The sequence below is a fragment of the Fusarium odoratissimum genome (assembly GCF_000260195.1).
Source record: "Fusarium odoratissimum NRRL 54006 unplaced genomic scaffold supercont1.21, whole genome shotgun sequence".
NCBI lineage: Eukaryota > Fungi > Ascomycota > Sordariomycetes > Hypocreales > Nectriaceae > Fusarium > Fusarium odoratissimum.
Genome location: NW_022158706.1, coordinates 633588 through 646192, shown reverse-complemented (window position 1 = coordinate 646192; position 12605 = coordinate 633588). Strand labels below are relative to the sequence as shown.

General features: G+C 48.8%; 5 protein-coding genes across 5 annotated transcripts; 2 read left to right on the top strand and 3 right to left on the bottom strand.

The window, feature by feature from the left end:
• Window positions 1-714: 714 nt before the first annotated feature.
• On the top strand, window positions 715-4208 carry FOIG_11417 (sodium/potassium-transporting ATPase subunit alpha). The gene has a single exon (XM_031211982.1). The coding sequence runs from the start codon at window positions 817-819 to the stop codon at window positions 4114-4116; it is 3300 nt and encodes a 1099-aa protein (XP_031058556.1). The 5' UTR covers window positions 715-816; the 3' UTR covers window positions 4117-4208.
• A 732-nt stretch (window positions 4209-4940) lies between these two features.
• On the top strand, window positions 4941-5975 carry FOIG_11416 (uncharacterized protein; the record flags this gene model as incomplete). The annotated part of the gene is made up of 2 exons (XM_031211981.1): window positions 4941-5405; window positions 5463-5975. The coding sequence occupies exons 1-2, from the start codon at window positions 5064-5066 to the stop codon at window positions 5973-5975; spliced, it is 855 nt and encodes a 284-aa protein (XP_031058555.1). The 5' UTR covers window positions 4941-5063.
• Window positions 5976-7052: 1077 nt separating this feature from the next.
• Window positions 7053-8174, bottom strand: FOIG_11415 (uncharacterized protein; the record flags this gene model as incomplete). The annotated part of the gene is made up of 4 exons (XM_031211980.1): window positions 7053-7282; window positions 7330-7736; window positions 7787-7880; window positions 7991-8174. The coding sequence occupies 4 exons, from the start codon at window positions 8172-8174 to the stop codon at window positions 7053-7055; spliced, it is 915 nt and encodes a 304-aa protein (XP_031058554.1).
• A 631-nt stretch (window positions 8175-8805) lies between these two features.
• Window positions 8806-10695, bottom strand: FOIG_11414 (uncharacterized protein; the record flags this gene model as incomplete). Its single annotated transcript, XM_031211979.1, has 8 exons — window positions 8806-8941; window positions 8998-9434; window positions 9485-9660; window positions 9711-9960; window positions 10011-10367; window positions 10417-10497; window positions 10549-10618; window positions 10679-10695. The coding sequence occupies 8 exons, from the start codon at window positions 10693-10695 to the stop codon at window positions 8806-8808; spliced, it is 1524 nt and encodes a 507-aa protein (XP_031058553.1).
• A 694-nt stretch (window positions 10696-11389) lies between these two features.
• Window positions 11390-12553, bottom strand: FOIG_11413 (uncharacterized protein; the record flags this gene model as incomplete). The annotated part of the gene is made up of 5 exons (XM_031211978.1): window positions 11390-11758; window positions 11807-11874; window positions 11927-11998; window positions 12047-12397; window positions 12451-12553. 5 exons carry the CDS (start codon window positions 12551-12553, stop codon window positions 11459-11461), a joined length of 894 nt encoding a protein of 297 aa, XP_031058552.1. The 3' UTR covers window positions 11390-11458.
• Between the last annotated feature and the right edge of the window lie 52 nt (window positions 12554-12605).

The window sequence follows — 12605 nt, the reverse complement described above, 5'->3', positions numbered from 1 at the left end:
TTTTGGACCAGATGCAACCTGAGATTCAGGGTCCATGCCTCCAAGGATAGTTTCTCGCTCGTCCTCTCTCAAATTTCGATAAACGTGGCAGAGTAAATTCCAGGAGCTTGGAAACTGGGTCGGTGCTCGTTCAGTGGTGCTCGTTCCAAAAGTTCCCTTGACAAACGGCTTCTTCCAACGTGGTTAGTCAGGGCCACCCACGTCAGCCAGATCCCTTTTTTTTTACTCCTCCCCTCATCAAAGTCCCAGCTCATGCAGAACAATATGAGCCAAATACTTTGCACACACACCAGACAGTAACGAAAAAAACTGTGGAGTCGGGGCTGAGTCCCCACGCTGTGATATCACCAGCAGACTGACCTACCTACCCACCTAGCTAGACAGACTAGCCTACCTACGGCACTCATTTCCCCTAGCCCCCTCTCCCCTTCTTGCGCCCGTCAGCTCTGGCCCCCCCTGGCTTGTAGTCCCATACCGACACCTACCGTCAACCACACGATATTATCGCTGGCGGAGGATGTACACCTCTTGTATAGCTTCACTTACAACTACAATTCACCACGTTTCAGCAGGAAACTGCGGTATTTTACGAGCGCTTGTTTTGATGGATACCTCTTATTTGGGAAGAGGCCTCGCGAGATGATGATCACGGGCTTTTGGAATTGTCTAGACCTCGTTGTTGGTTCTGTATTAATACCACTTTCGTAGCTGTGCCCCATACCTGAATTTCTCCCATCTTCTCACACTGATTCTCTCCTTCTCTGCTTCTTCTCCCTCTCCGCCCTTTACGCTTCCTCGTGAGGATTATCTGTCAACATGTCTGATCCTGACATCCGTGGGACTAAGGAGTCTGATCCTGAGGCTCAGATCCAACGCATCACCTTCCAAGACGGTCCTGAGCGCGGCCGTGAAGAACACGATGCACACCGCCTCGGCCGCACGCTCTCCCGCTCCCTATCCCGTCGCCGTTCACACTCCAGCTCGCGAAGCCGTATCCATCCTACCTCTCCCTACTCAGGTGTTCAGATCGAATACCGCACGCTGTCCATCCAGGTCACCGAAGCGAAACAGGTCGAGCCCACCGAAGATTCCAAAGCAGCGGCTGGACAAAAGACAGACGAGGATTACTTCTCGAAACTGCAGTACCATGAACTTCAGACGGAGCAGTTGTGCCAGCAGCTCAACGTTGATGTTGGCGCTGGCCTGTCTGAGAGTTCTGCTGCGACGCGTCTTGAGCGCGATGGAAAGAATACGCTGCCTCATCCTAAGACGAACTACATTAAACGAACTCTCAAGTACATCTTTGGTGGTTTCTGTTCGGTTCTCTGGGTCGGTGCCATCATCTTCTTTCTGTGCTGGCAACCCCTCAGCAATCCTCCCTCGAACCAAAATCTATCCCTTGCCGTCCTCATCCTCATCGTCATCTTCCTCCAAGCTGGCTTCTCCGCCTTCCAGGACTGGTCTACAGCCAAGACCATGAATGCCATTCTCGACTTGCTTCCTTCCTTCGCGATGGTCAAGCGTGATGGTGAGCTCAAGAGCTTGCCTACTGTTGGGCTTGTCGCTGGTGATGTTGTTCATCTCAAGGTTGGCGACAAGGTACCAGCTGATCTTCGAATCGTTAGCCACTCTGGTGACATTCGTTTCGATCGATCAGTCCTCACTGGAGAGTCTGATGAGATCGAGGGTGCTGTTGATGCAACTGATGCCAACTTCCTCGAGAGTCGTAACATTGCCTTTATGGGTACGACTGTTATGAACGGTAACGGTGTTGGTGTTGTTATCCTCACTGGTGGTCGCACGGTCATGGGTCGCATCGCCACTTCTACCTCTGGTGTCAAGGACTCAGCTGCTCTTATCCAACGCGAGATCACCCGCTTCGTCATGATCATCGTCTGCATGACCATCATCCTTGCCCTTGCCATCCTCCTCACTTGGGTCGGTTGGCTTCGCGTTGATCATCACGCATACATGAGTGTCCCAGCTATGCTCGTCAACGTCATGGCATGTGTCGTCGCCTTCATCCCTGAAGGTATGCCCGTCGCTGTCGCCCTGACACTCATGATGATCGCTCGACGCATGAAGGCAGTCAATGTCTTGCCCAAGGGTCTATCAACTGTCGAGACACTCGGTTGTGTGAACGTCATCTGCTCAGACAAGACAGGTACTCTTACACAGAACCAGATGTTTGTCAGCTCAGTTGCCTTTGTCGACAAGAAGTTTGACTCTTCGGATGAGTTTCAGCACTTGCTTCACAGCAAGGACGTCACTGAGCCTGCCACTGCTCTTCAGCGTGCCGCCCTTCTCTGCAACGATGCATCCTTCGACCCTACTACCAACCACCTCCCCCTCCACGAGCGTACCATCCAAGGTAACGCCACCGACAGCGCTGTCTTCCGCTTCGCTGCATATGGCCCTTCTGGCGATAGCTTCCGAAAGACACTCCCTCGTATCTTCGAAGTACCCTTCAACTCTAAGAACAAGTGGATGCTCACTGTCTTTCAATCCGACGATGAACGCGGTGCCTACCGTGTCATCATCAAGGGTGCCCCGGATATCCTCCTCGCCGGATGCACCAAGTACTGGTCCTCAGAGTCCAACTCCGTCGAGACACTCACCCGCGACGCCCGCATCAAGTTCCAAGAAATCCAAGATGAGGCATCGCGTCGCGCCGAGCGTGTAATCGTCTTGTGTGAGAAGTTCATCACCCCCCGCGCCGTCGCTGGAACAAACAGTTTCAGTGATGAGATCACCCACTCAGCTATTCAAGACCTCACCGTCGTCGGTATGCTCGGCATCATTGACCCTCACCGTCCTGAGATTCCCGCTACCGTTGAGCAATGTCGCCGTGCGGGTACCCGTTTCTTCATGGTCACTGGTGACTACGCCCTCACTGCCGCTGCCATCGCTCGCAACACTGGTATCTTCTCCTGCCAACAAGACCCCGACACCATTGACACTCTCTACACCGGCAATCAGATCACTGAGAGCGAGAAGCCCAAGCGCAAGGCCAAGAAGGGCGATCGCGCTGAGATCATCAAGCGCAGCTTGCTTCTTGAAGGTGCCAACCTCAGCCGACTGAGTCAAGAGGATTGGGATGTTGTCTGTGCCTATGAGGAGATTGTCTTTGCGCGAACTACACCTGAGCAGAAACTGCGTATCGTTACTGAGCTTAGAGAGCGTGATAACGTCGTCGCTGTTACTGGCGATGGTGTCAACGATGCTCCCGCCCTTCGCGCTGCTGATGTTGGTGTCGCTATCGTCACAGGTAGCGACGTTGCCATTGAAGCTTCTGATCTTGTCCTCCTCGACCGCTTCGACTCCATCATCGACGCCATGCGCCTCGGTCGTCTCGTCTTCCAGAACCTCCAAAAGGTCATCTCATACCTCCTCCCCGCCGGTAGTTGGTCCGAGATCTGGCCCGTCATTCTCAACGTCTGGTTCGGTGTTCCCCTCCCCCTCAGCGCATTCCTCATGATCATCATCTGTGTCTTCACCGATCTCTTCCTCAGTCTCTCTCTCATCATGGAGAAGGAAGAATTCGATCTTCTCTCTCTTCCTCCCCGCAACCACAAGCGCGATCACCTCATCAACGCCAAGATCTACACCCAAGCTTACCTCTTCACCGGTTTCATGGAGACCATCACCGCGCATGCCATGTTCTTCTTCTACATGTGGAAGTACGCCAAGATGCCCGTCTCAGAGCTCTTCTTCCTCTTCGAGGGTTACACTGAGGGATATCGCGGCTACACTGCGGCTGAGCTCACCAAGTTCAACAACACTGGACAGTGTGTCTACTTCGTCACTCTTGTCTTCCTCCAATGGGGCAACATCCTTGCTGTGCGAAACCGCCGCTTGAGTATTTTTCAAGCCAACCCTCTCAGCAAGGCTCACCGCAACCCATGGTTGATCCTCAGCATGCTCATCAGTTTGTGCATCGCCATCTTCGTCACCGAGGTCCCCGGCATTCAGAACCTCTTCGACACTGAGTCTGTGCCAATTGAGTTCTGGCTCATTCCTATTCCTCTTGGACTGGGTATTCTTTTGGTCGACGAGATCAGGAAGTTCATCGTGAGGACGTATCCCAAGTCCTTTGTGGCAAGGATCGCGTGGTAAAGTTTTCGAGTGAGCGATTGCAACAGCGGGTTATTGTTAGTCATATAAAAATAATAAAAAATTTCACATTTTCAAGATACGTTTGATCGACGTCACAAAGACGTCGCTTAGCCCCGTTTGAAACCGCCAAGTGTCTAGCTGTTGAGTTGCTGTTCCGCTGTTTTCATGGCCCTTTTCCTTTGCCGGACAATTCCCACTGATTTTCCAATTGATCCATAGAGTTTAGACATGATTTCCCTGCCGCTCATGCGACCCAAAGGTCCTTGCGCTGAAGCCATGCTTCTCATTGGCGCTCAGCTGAAGATAGGGCTGTCGAGATGAGTTGTCGCTTACTAGAATCCTACACAGATCGACGCCCAAATCATCCATCACCCAAGATTCTGGAAAACGTTGTGCTGAATAGTGGGCATGATGATAAACTCTGCTGACATTCTTCTCCACAAGCCCAGTATAATTCTTCCAGAGAGTTTCATCCAATACCGAAAATACGGGATCTCGCAGCCTTGGCAGACCCGCTCCCCTAAAGCTAGAGGTCCGAGAGCGCCCCTGAGCCTAGGGTCGGCAATTAAAATTCCCATCAATGCCGGACGATTATTCAACGCTCAATCAATAAATTGATTTTTGACACCGAAATCATATCACTGAATACGAGGTTTCGTGAATATTCGCGCAGACACAATGTCTGCCATCGTCAACAAGATACATACAGCGCCAGCTGCAGCGGCCTTTCTATCCATCGGTCTATTTCAGGGTATCACTGTAACGCTTCTTCAAAGGCAAGGCTCACATTTTTGTGGCTGTTTTCACCGCTGACCTCAAGTTGCAGTGTTGTCCTTTTACAATGGCAGGAATACGCTAAACCAACAGTCATCCAAGTCCCGCGAGGCTACAGCATTCCAACTAATTTTTCCATCTTTATTTTTGGCTTTATTTTCCATTTGTTATTCATGTGGGATGCCATCAGGTTAAGGAGTACAGCCCAAGCGATGCTCGCGTGCGTGGTCAACGCGGGCTTTTTACCCCTTGCCATCTTCCAGCGACGGGATATCGAGGAGGCTATCGATTCATTAAAGACCTCAACAGACGTTAACGGTGATCATCTGGTGAATACTGACATGGACATTTGGCCCGTCATTGGCAAGATTCTACTGGTTATTCCTATCATCATCGCCGTCTGCACCTTGATTCTGCCTATCAGTGCTTGGTATCTGAAGCAATACTTCTCATGGCAGTCATATCGCAATGTAGGCGCAGATGCGAGGATGAGAAAGATTCGAATTACCCACCATGTATGTTGACCCATATACCCATCTCTGGGATGGGAGGTAGCTGACCTGGTTGTACAGATCTTTGTCATGCTCGCCAAAACGGACATTTACTTCATTATCTGCTTTGTGCTGGTTTTCTGCTTTCCTGTTCTCGGAGGAATCCGCAATGGAGGCACTTACTTTATAGTCAACCTTGCCCTTCTCGGTGTTGCAGTCGCCATCATCTTTGCGTCGATAATGTTCAGCAAGTCAGAGCACCGCATTGGCATGTGCTTCTCTATCGCCATGTATCTAGCAATGCTTGGCTACTTGCTGTACCTGTTGATAGATGCACAACTGGACAGCATGAGGAGAAGGGGAGGTTCAATCAACTCGTTCACCGCCTTTGGTTGCATGAGTGTTTTGAGCATCTTCATGACGACAATATTCGCCATATTATGCTTGAGAAACTTCTTTGGAGGCTTGAAGGAGCATCTGGGGAAGCATGAAGAGGCGTGGGATCCTCATGGAAGTGCCAAAGATTTTGAGCTTCATAACGATGTCAATTTTGAGTATAAGAGCGTCCCAGGCGTTCGAGATCTGGATAGCTGATATGATTCAATTTTTGATAAATGAGAAGCTGGAACAGAGAAACGGACATACGAGGAAGCCTAGAATGGAGGCTGCTCAACCTGAGTCTTGTGGATGAAGACTTTGTAAGGTCGAATGCTTCAAACAACAAGTATATCAGGAGCACGCTATGTTATACTTATATAAATTATAGAGATAATACACTAATAGGGAGTCAAATATGATAAACGAGCCTTTATTGTATCGGCTAGCTTAATGCCCCACGAAATGATACGCAAAGATCCAAGAACTATTTGTGTTTCTCGAGTAAGATCAAAGTTGGCCGAGATTCTAAAAATATCCCAAGGGATCACCGCAAGCCAGGTTCATGAAACACCCTAGCACGTCTCAAGTTAGTCTACATTCAGTCGTCTTTGTCACTTTGGTACATAAATCCGAAATGTGGATGAAGTCTCGGGATTAACACCCTCAACTGGGTATTTTGTTCCAACCAGTCTTGTGACCGCAGTTGTCTGGGCTTGGGAGCAAGGAATCTGGACAAGTTTATTTAGAAATTGGGCTGAGATGTATTCACCACCTCAACCTAAAGTAATCACTCTCCCTCTGTTGTCCAATCAAAGCGTGATAACAGCCATCGTAAGTAGGGCCCGTGCGGTTCTCTTCTCCCAAAGTCCCTTCTACAGCTCGTATAGCTAGATCAGACGAACTGTAATAGGAAATGATAGTCAAGGTAGCCTTCAAATATGCTTCTCAGATCCGGACGCGAAAGTGATTATATAGTCCGCCAATGAGGTTGAACTAGCTATTTCCCAAAGTTCCGATTTGTTACAAACAGTATCGCAAGCTGACAACAAAAAGAGTATAGACTTCCTGCATAATTCCCGACCATGCAGGGTATAGAATAGTAGTTCATTTGGTATCTATCATCATGTAATCTATATGAGTCTCCGAGAGACGTGAAAATATTGCAATGTGATCAACCAATCCCTAAGAGTTGAATCTCACTCATTGACATGGCTTGGCTGCCTGGCCACTAAGCCCGGGAGGAATTGGTGAACGAGCATCCCCAATGGCTCACCAGGAGACCTTTGGTATAGCCTAGTAGGTGTAGCACAAGGGACCCTTAGTGGTATCCATAACATCACCAACAGTAAGGTCCTCGTCAATACCACCCATCATCAAGACATCGTCCAAGCTGACTTCGTGCTGCTCGGTCTGGTTGATGTTCTGGTAAAGGCCGTTGTACTCAGTGAGTCTGGTGGAGTTCTCCTTCTGCCACAACCACCAGAGACGATCGATCTGCGCATGGTGCAAGAAGAAAAGAGGTTCTATTATATGTCAGTTACCGAACGAATAGCATATGAGAGTCACTAACCATTGGGAGAAGTGGTGGGGTTCATCTCTCCACCGAGACAAGCGTGAATGCTACCATGCGGTCCACCCTCTAGAGACCGGGCATAGTGACTCCAATTACCAGAGGCTTGGACTTCCTCAACTCCTTCGGGTCCGAAGACCTTGGCCATGGTTGCGAAAGCATCAGGCTCGTCAACTTCAGGCAAGTTACGGTGCAGACAATGGCCACCGTCGGTAAGCTTCCTTGGCTCAGTCTCGAGGTACTCGGGTCGCAGCTTTGCAAATGGACCGTCGGTTACACACTTAAGTGTACTTCCCGAGGCAGACTTCTCGGTCTTTTCAGCGTCTCCGTTGCCGCCAAAGCCGTTCTTTGATGCCATGACTGGGGAGAGACGAAGTCCCTCCGTATCCTTGGTCCAGTCCCAGTAGCTAATAGTTCAGTCAGAGGTTACTTAGCGATGGGCTTGTATAGTACTCACGTGTATGGACCTTCATAGCCGCAGTCACGAAGAGCTCGCTCGTAGACTACACCAAAGTATCGGTGCCAAGGGAGGAAAGGAGAACCACCATAAACTGCATCATATTAATAAAAGGTTACACTAAATACATCAGGTGGCACTTGCTCCAGGAGTTGAGCTGGAAGTGAAGATGAGGGAAGTCATCGTACAAGCTGGACTTGAGACCCATGCGAGAGGGTTTAGTCTTGAGGCACAGAACAGCATCGATATAGCCCTGCTGATCAGCAGCATCCAGCTCCCGCCACTCAATTCTCTTTGCAGGGTTCGAGCAAGTCTTGTCAGACTTGGCGGGAGCAGCGATAGCTGGGGTAATGGCGCCGGCGAGGGCGAGAATGGACGTGAACTTCATTTTGGACCGGGGTGAAAACGACTGCAAAGTTTTAATGTTTAACGACAGAATACCAAGGAGTAAGGATAATATTTTCTCTAGCGTAAAGACTTGGGAGATGTTCCCTTTTATCTTTTTTCCAGTTCGTCTCTTCTCTTTAATCTTTACGAGATTCAGGCTCATGGGCCCCATACTGAAGTCGAGGCGAGGCACTCAGTCGCGCTCACGGACCCTCAGGGGTATGCTTGGCACAAAAGCCATACGAGGTGATCTTCATGCTATGTCACCGCTAAAGCAAATTCCACCACAAACGACGGGTATGCTAAGGGCCTAAATCTAATTCTGGTTATGCTTGTCGGAGAAAACTCAGAGGAGACGATTTAGTGCCGAGGTTAAAAGTGCAAAGGCCAGTCGTATAATAGCTCGAAAAAGGTCAAGGTTTTTAAGTTTATGCAATGTAAATGTATTGACCGGTGACAACTCGGACATAGATAATGGATGACTGAAATTTCCCTTTCCACGAATAATAGGTTGCAGGACAGAAGTATAAGAAGAAAGAGCATCGGCTGAGAGAAGCAGAATACCACTTTTACCATGCAGAACGGATCTGTGCGTACGCGATGCTACAGACACAGACGTTTCAGCAAGAGTCCTACTTCCGAGCACCCTTGACACCAGCCAGACGACGCTCAGTATTCTTCCGAGAGTTGACAAAATCGGGGTTCGAGAGGGTCAATTCCAGACCGCCAGAGATAATATTGTCAACAGCCTCGACACCTTGCATGAAACTGTGACAAGTGATTAGCTCACAAATCCTGCAATGTTGGGATAATGAGTGGCTCACCTATGGTCCTGATTGCCAACCTCATACTTCCAAGCTCCAAATCGACCTCGCGACAGGATATCCTTGTCATATAGATAAGGCAAAGCTTCAGAGAGAGCAGCGTCGCGTTCAAGAGTGGGGGTTGGATATCCGTGATCGAATCGGCGAACATACGTGCTGACAATCTCATCCTCGGGGTTGAGTAAGTCCGTGTTGATCAAACCTTGGATACTCTCTTCGAGCAAAGTCGCTTGGTTAACGGGCTTATACGAAGATTCTGAGACTTCGAGCATGATTGACCAGTATGGACCAGAAGCTGGTTCCGATGAAGCAGGCTTGTCACCATTGGCAAGCTGCTTCGTGGCGAGTTTAACATCTTCGCTGGGTTGGTTGTAGGGGGAGTAGTTGGAGAAGATTGTAGCTCGGTAGAACGGGGCGTTGTCTTCGGGGAAATAGAGCTGTGACCATGTGAGCTTCAAGACATCATGGGTCTCTCATAACCGCTTACCCAGCACTTATCACCAATACGATCGGGCCGCTTTCCACGAATGCCGACACCAATCACATTGGTAGACGAGTAGTAAAGTGGCTTGAGTGACTTTTGAAGTCTGGCATCATCCAGAGCCTTTGCGAGCTGATCGACAGCCATGGTCGAAATGAGGGCACCATACTTGATTGTGGTTCCTGTACTCTTGTCAGCAGGAAGTCTCAATACGAGAGGACAAGCTGTTTACCATCCTTCAGATAGACCGTCTTAGCATCAGCTTCAATCTTTGTAACTGCTCCATGATCTCCAAAACGAGTCTTGCTTTGGTCAAGAGTATCGGCAACAGCAGTCCAGATTCCTCCCGTACCCCCACGAGCCGGGAAGCGGAATGTTGCATTAGGTCCCCAACCACCGGCTGCCTTACCCAGAATAGCGTTGGTAGTCACAAGCTTAACATTAGGCGCGGCTACACGTTCCCCGACCCAAGTAGAGTTCATCTATGCAAGTTAAATAAGATAAGAAACGTGTTATCAATATGTGTACATACCTTGGTTGTAGGAATGGCCCAGACCTTGAAGTTATAAGGACGCATAAAAATCTCATTCAGCCTCTCGCCAACGTTGCGAATGTTCCACTCGTCAAAGTTGGCTGGTTTGTCAGATGGTGAACGCGCGCGGGCTTGAATGGCTGCGTCGATGAGATCTCCGAGACAACGAGCCTGCTCCTCTTTGGGCAGGACTGCGATGTTGTTCTGGAAAGGATATGGGACCCAAAGTCCTTGATAGCGGACATAAGAGATACGCTGGTGCTCATACCAATCATCAGATTTGGGAAGAGCCTCGTTGATAACATCGTCGAAGTACTTGTAGTGGGAGAAGATGACATGGCCTCCAACATCGAAGAGCTAGATGAATAAGTCACGAGACCATGGTCGCTGGCGGAAGCATACATACGAAGCCCTCAGGGGTTGTGTCGGTGGACGCCAGACCACCGGGTGTCTCGTTAGAGTCAACGATGAGCCAGTCGACACTGTTCTACGAGAAGGGTCAATACAAAGTCTCACCCGTTAAGAAGGGAAGATTTACCAGATGTTGAAGACGCTTGGCTGCCCCCAGACCAGTTGGACCGGCCCCGATGACGAGCACATCGACATTACTGCAAGCATGCCGTGTTAGATGAAAGATCTCCATAGTTCCGGTCAATAGGTCAACTTACATTTCTTGAGTTGTCATGTTCCAGTTTGTGGTTTGGAGAGAATTTTTTATAGAGAATTGCGGAATTCCGTTGATTCTGGAACTGCTTGTTTTATATCTTGGGACAGGTTAAATCAGCGTTCAAGAAATGAGAAGGATTTTCATATTCGAAGTCTCATTTCGTGCTCAGTCTGTTGGTGTCTTACATCACCTCAAGATAAGATCAAATTGCGACATGCGACACTATTGGTGCATCGGTTATGCGAATCGGGTAGATCTGTTCCTAATTTTAGCTCTGTTGTCTTGATAAACATGAATCCTTTAATTTACTGGAGTGGCTGAGTCAATACCCTCATTTAACATTCCCTGCTTGAAACAGAAACGCGTAAGTCAGCTACCCGATAGGAAGCAGAGTGACAGCAACAGAATTACTGACCTGAATTTAATCTCCATATCGTCGTATTCTTTCTACTTGAGCTTCCTATTGTAGTTGATAGTCCCTCTCATGGGTGCATGGGAAGTCGGAAAACAGGCTCTTGGTCGGAAGGATTACGATCCTTCGCGATGGAAACGATGGGACAAAGACCCTGCTTAGAAAGGACAGACTTATATAAGCGATGCATGCCTTACCTATTGATTATGGTTATATTTATCTACAATCTACATGGAATGCATTGAAAGCGAACGGCGCACGACAAACTTTCGATCTTGACTAAGAACAAGTCTAGACGAAGTGCATTTAGATTGATGTCCTTAAAAAGTTATTTTAAAGACCGAATAGTAATACTCCCTTTCATGATTGTTATAGTTTCGTAGGCAATTCATATACTGTAGCTTCATTGGCTGGAAGCTCGTAGTAAGCTCCGAAGCCATGGTTTTCTCCTGTGCCGCCTTTCGCTTCACCTTGAAGCTCTGCTCTGTTCAAACCATTTTCAGGCATCTCGGCGGGTACTGGTAAGACGACAGTGTCAAGTACAGTGGTACGGGTGCTTGTTGTAGCCTCTTCTTTGCTTCTTGGTCGCGGAATACCCTGAGAATCAAGCTCCGGTTTATCAAAACGTGATGTCCCCGCCACGTCATCTACATGAGGACTTTTGGGGGTCTTTGGTGTTCAGTTTCGCCGCCTCTGCCACCAGATCGCAAATGCAACAGCCGTAGTAACGAAAAGCACAGAGGGAACAACAGCACCAGCGATCCATGCTTTACTGGAACTTGAGCCTTGCTGGATATCAGTATGACTTGAAAAGACAGTTGGATCCCTCTCACTTACTATTCTTGGGAATATTTGACGAACTGGCTGAATCTTCAGGTTGGGCGACTTCCGTTGTCGTCAGGGGACTAGCTAAACTTTATGAGCTTTATGTATCAAGTTGAGGTCGTTCAAACTGACTGTTAGTGGTACCAGCTACCAATGTCTCCAGCTGCTCCACAGTTCTACCAGTAATGCTCGCTTCATCCATAAGTGTGCCATCTGTTTTCTCAGCCGAAGAGGTTTTCGTGCTATGAAGAGTGGCCGAAGTGGCCGACGTAGCTCCCACGGAGGCCCATTTAGTGAGGGCAGTGAATTGCGCACAATAGTCGACGTATCGGCCCAAGTTTGGTTCAACATACTCTCTTGGGCTTCCCGAGTTGACATTATCTTTGATGCATCCTACACAGCTCGAACATATGTCGTAAAAGGCATCGTCAGCGCAAAGCTTTTCGTTTCGTTGCATTTGCCGTACATATTGATAAGCGGATTCTATAAAGTGTCAGTAATGTGAACGGAACCCCAAGACTATGGATATGGTGTACCGCATTGATAATATTCCTCGGGCGTTACGTCGCGGCGAAGTCTGTGACCGATAGCATGAGCCTGGAACTGATCATCTCTAGCTACTGGATGCTGAATAGCCATGATGAAGTGTAACCTTGCTGGATAGCTGCGAGGACATGGTAAAGGATATATA

What these genes read in the sequence shown, in the direction of transcription:
- FOIG_11417 (XM_031211982.1), top strand. Translation starts at nt 817, where the DNA reads ATGTCTGATCCTGACATCCGTGGGACTAAGGAGTCTGATCCTGAGGCT.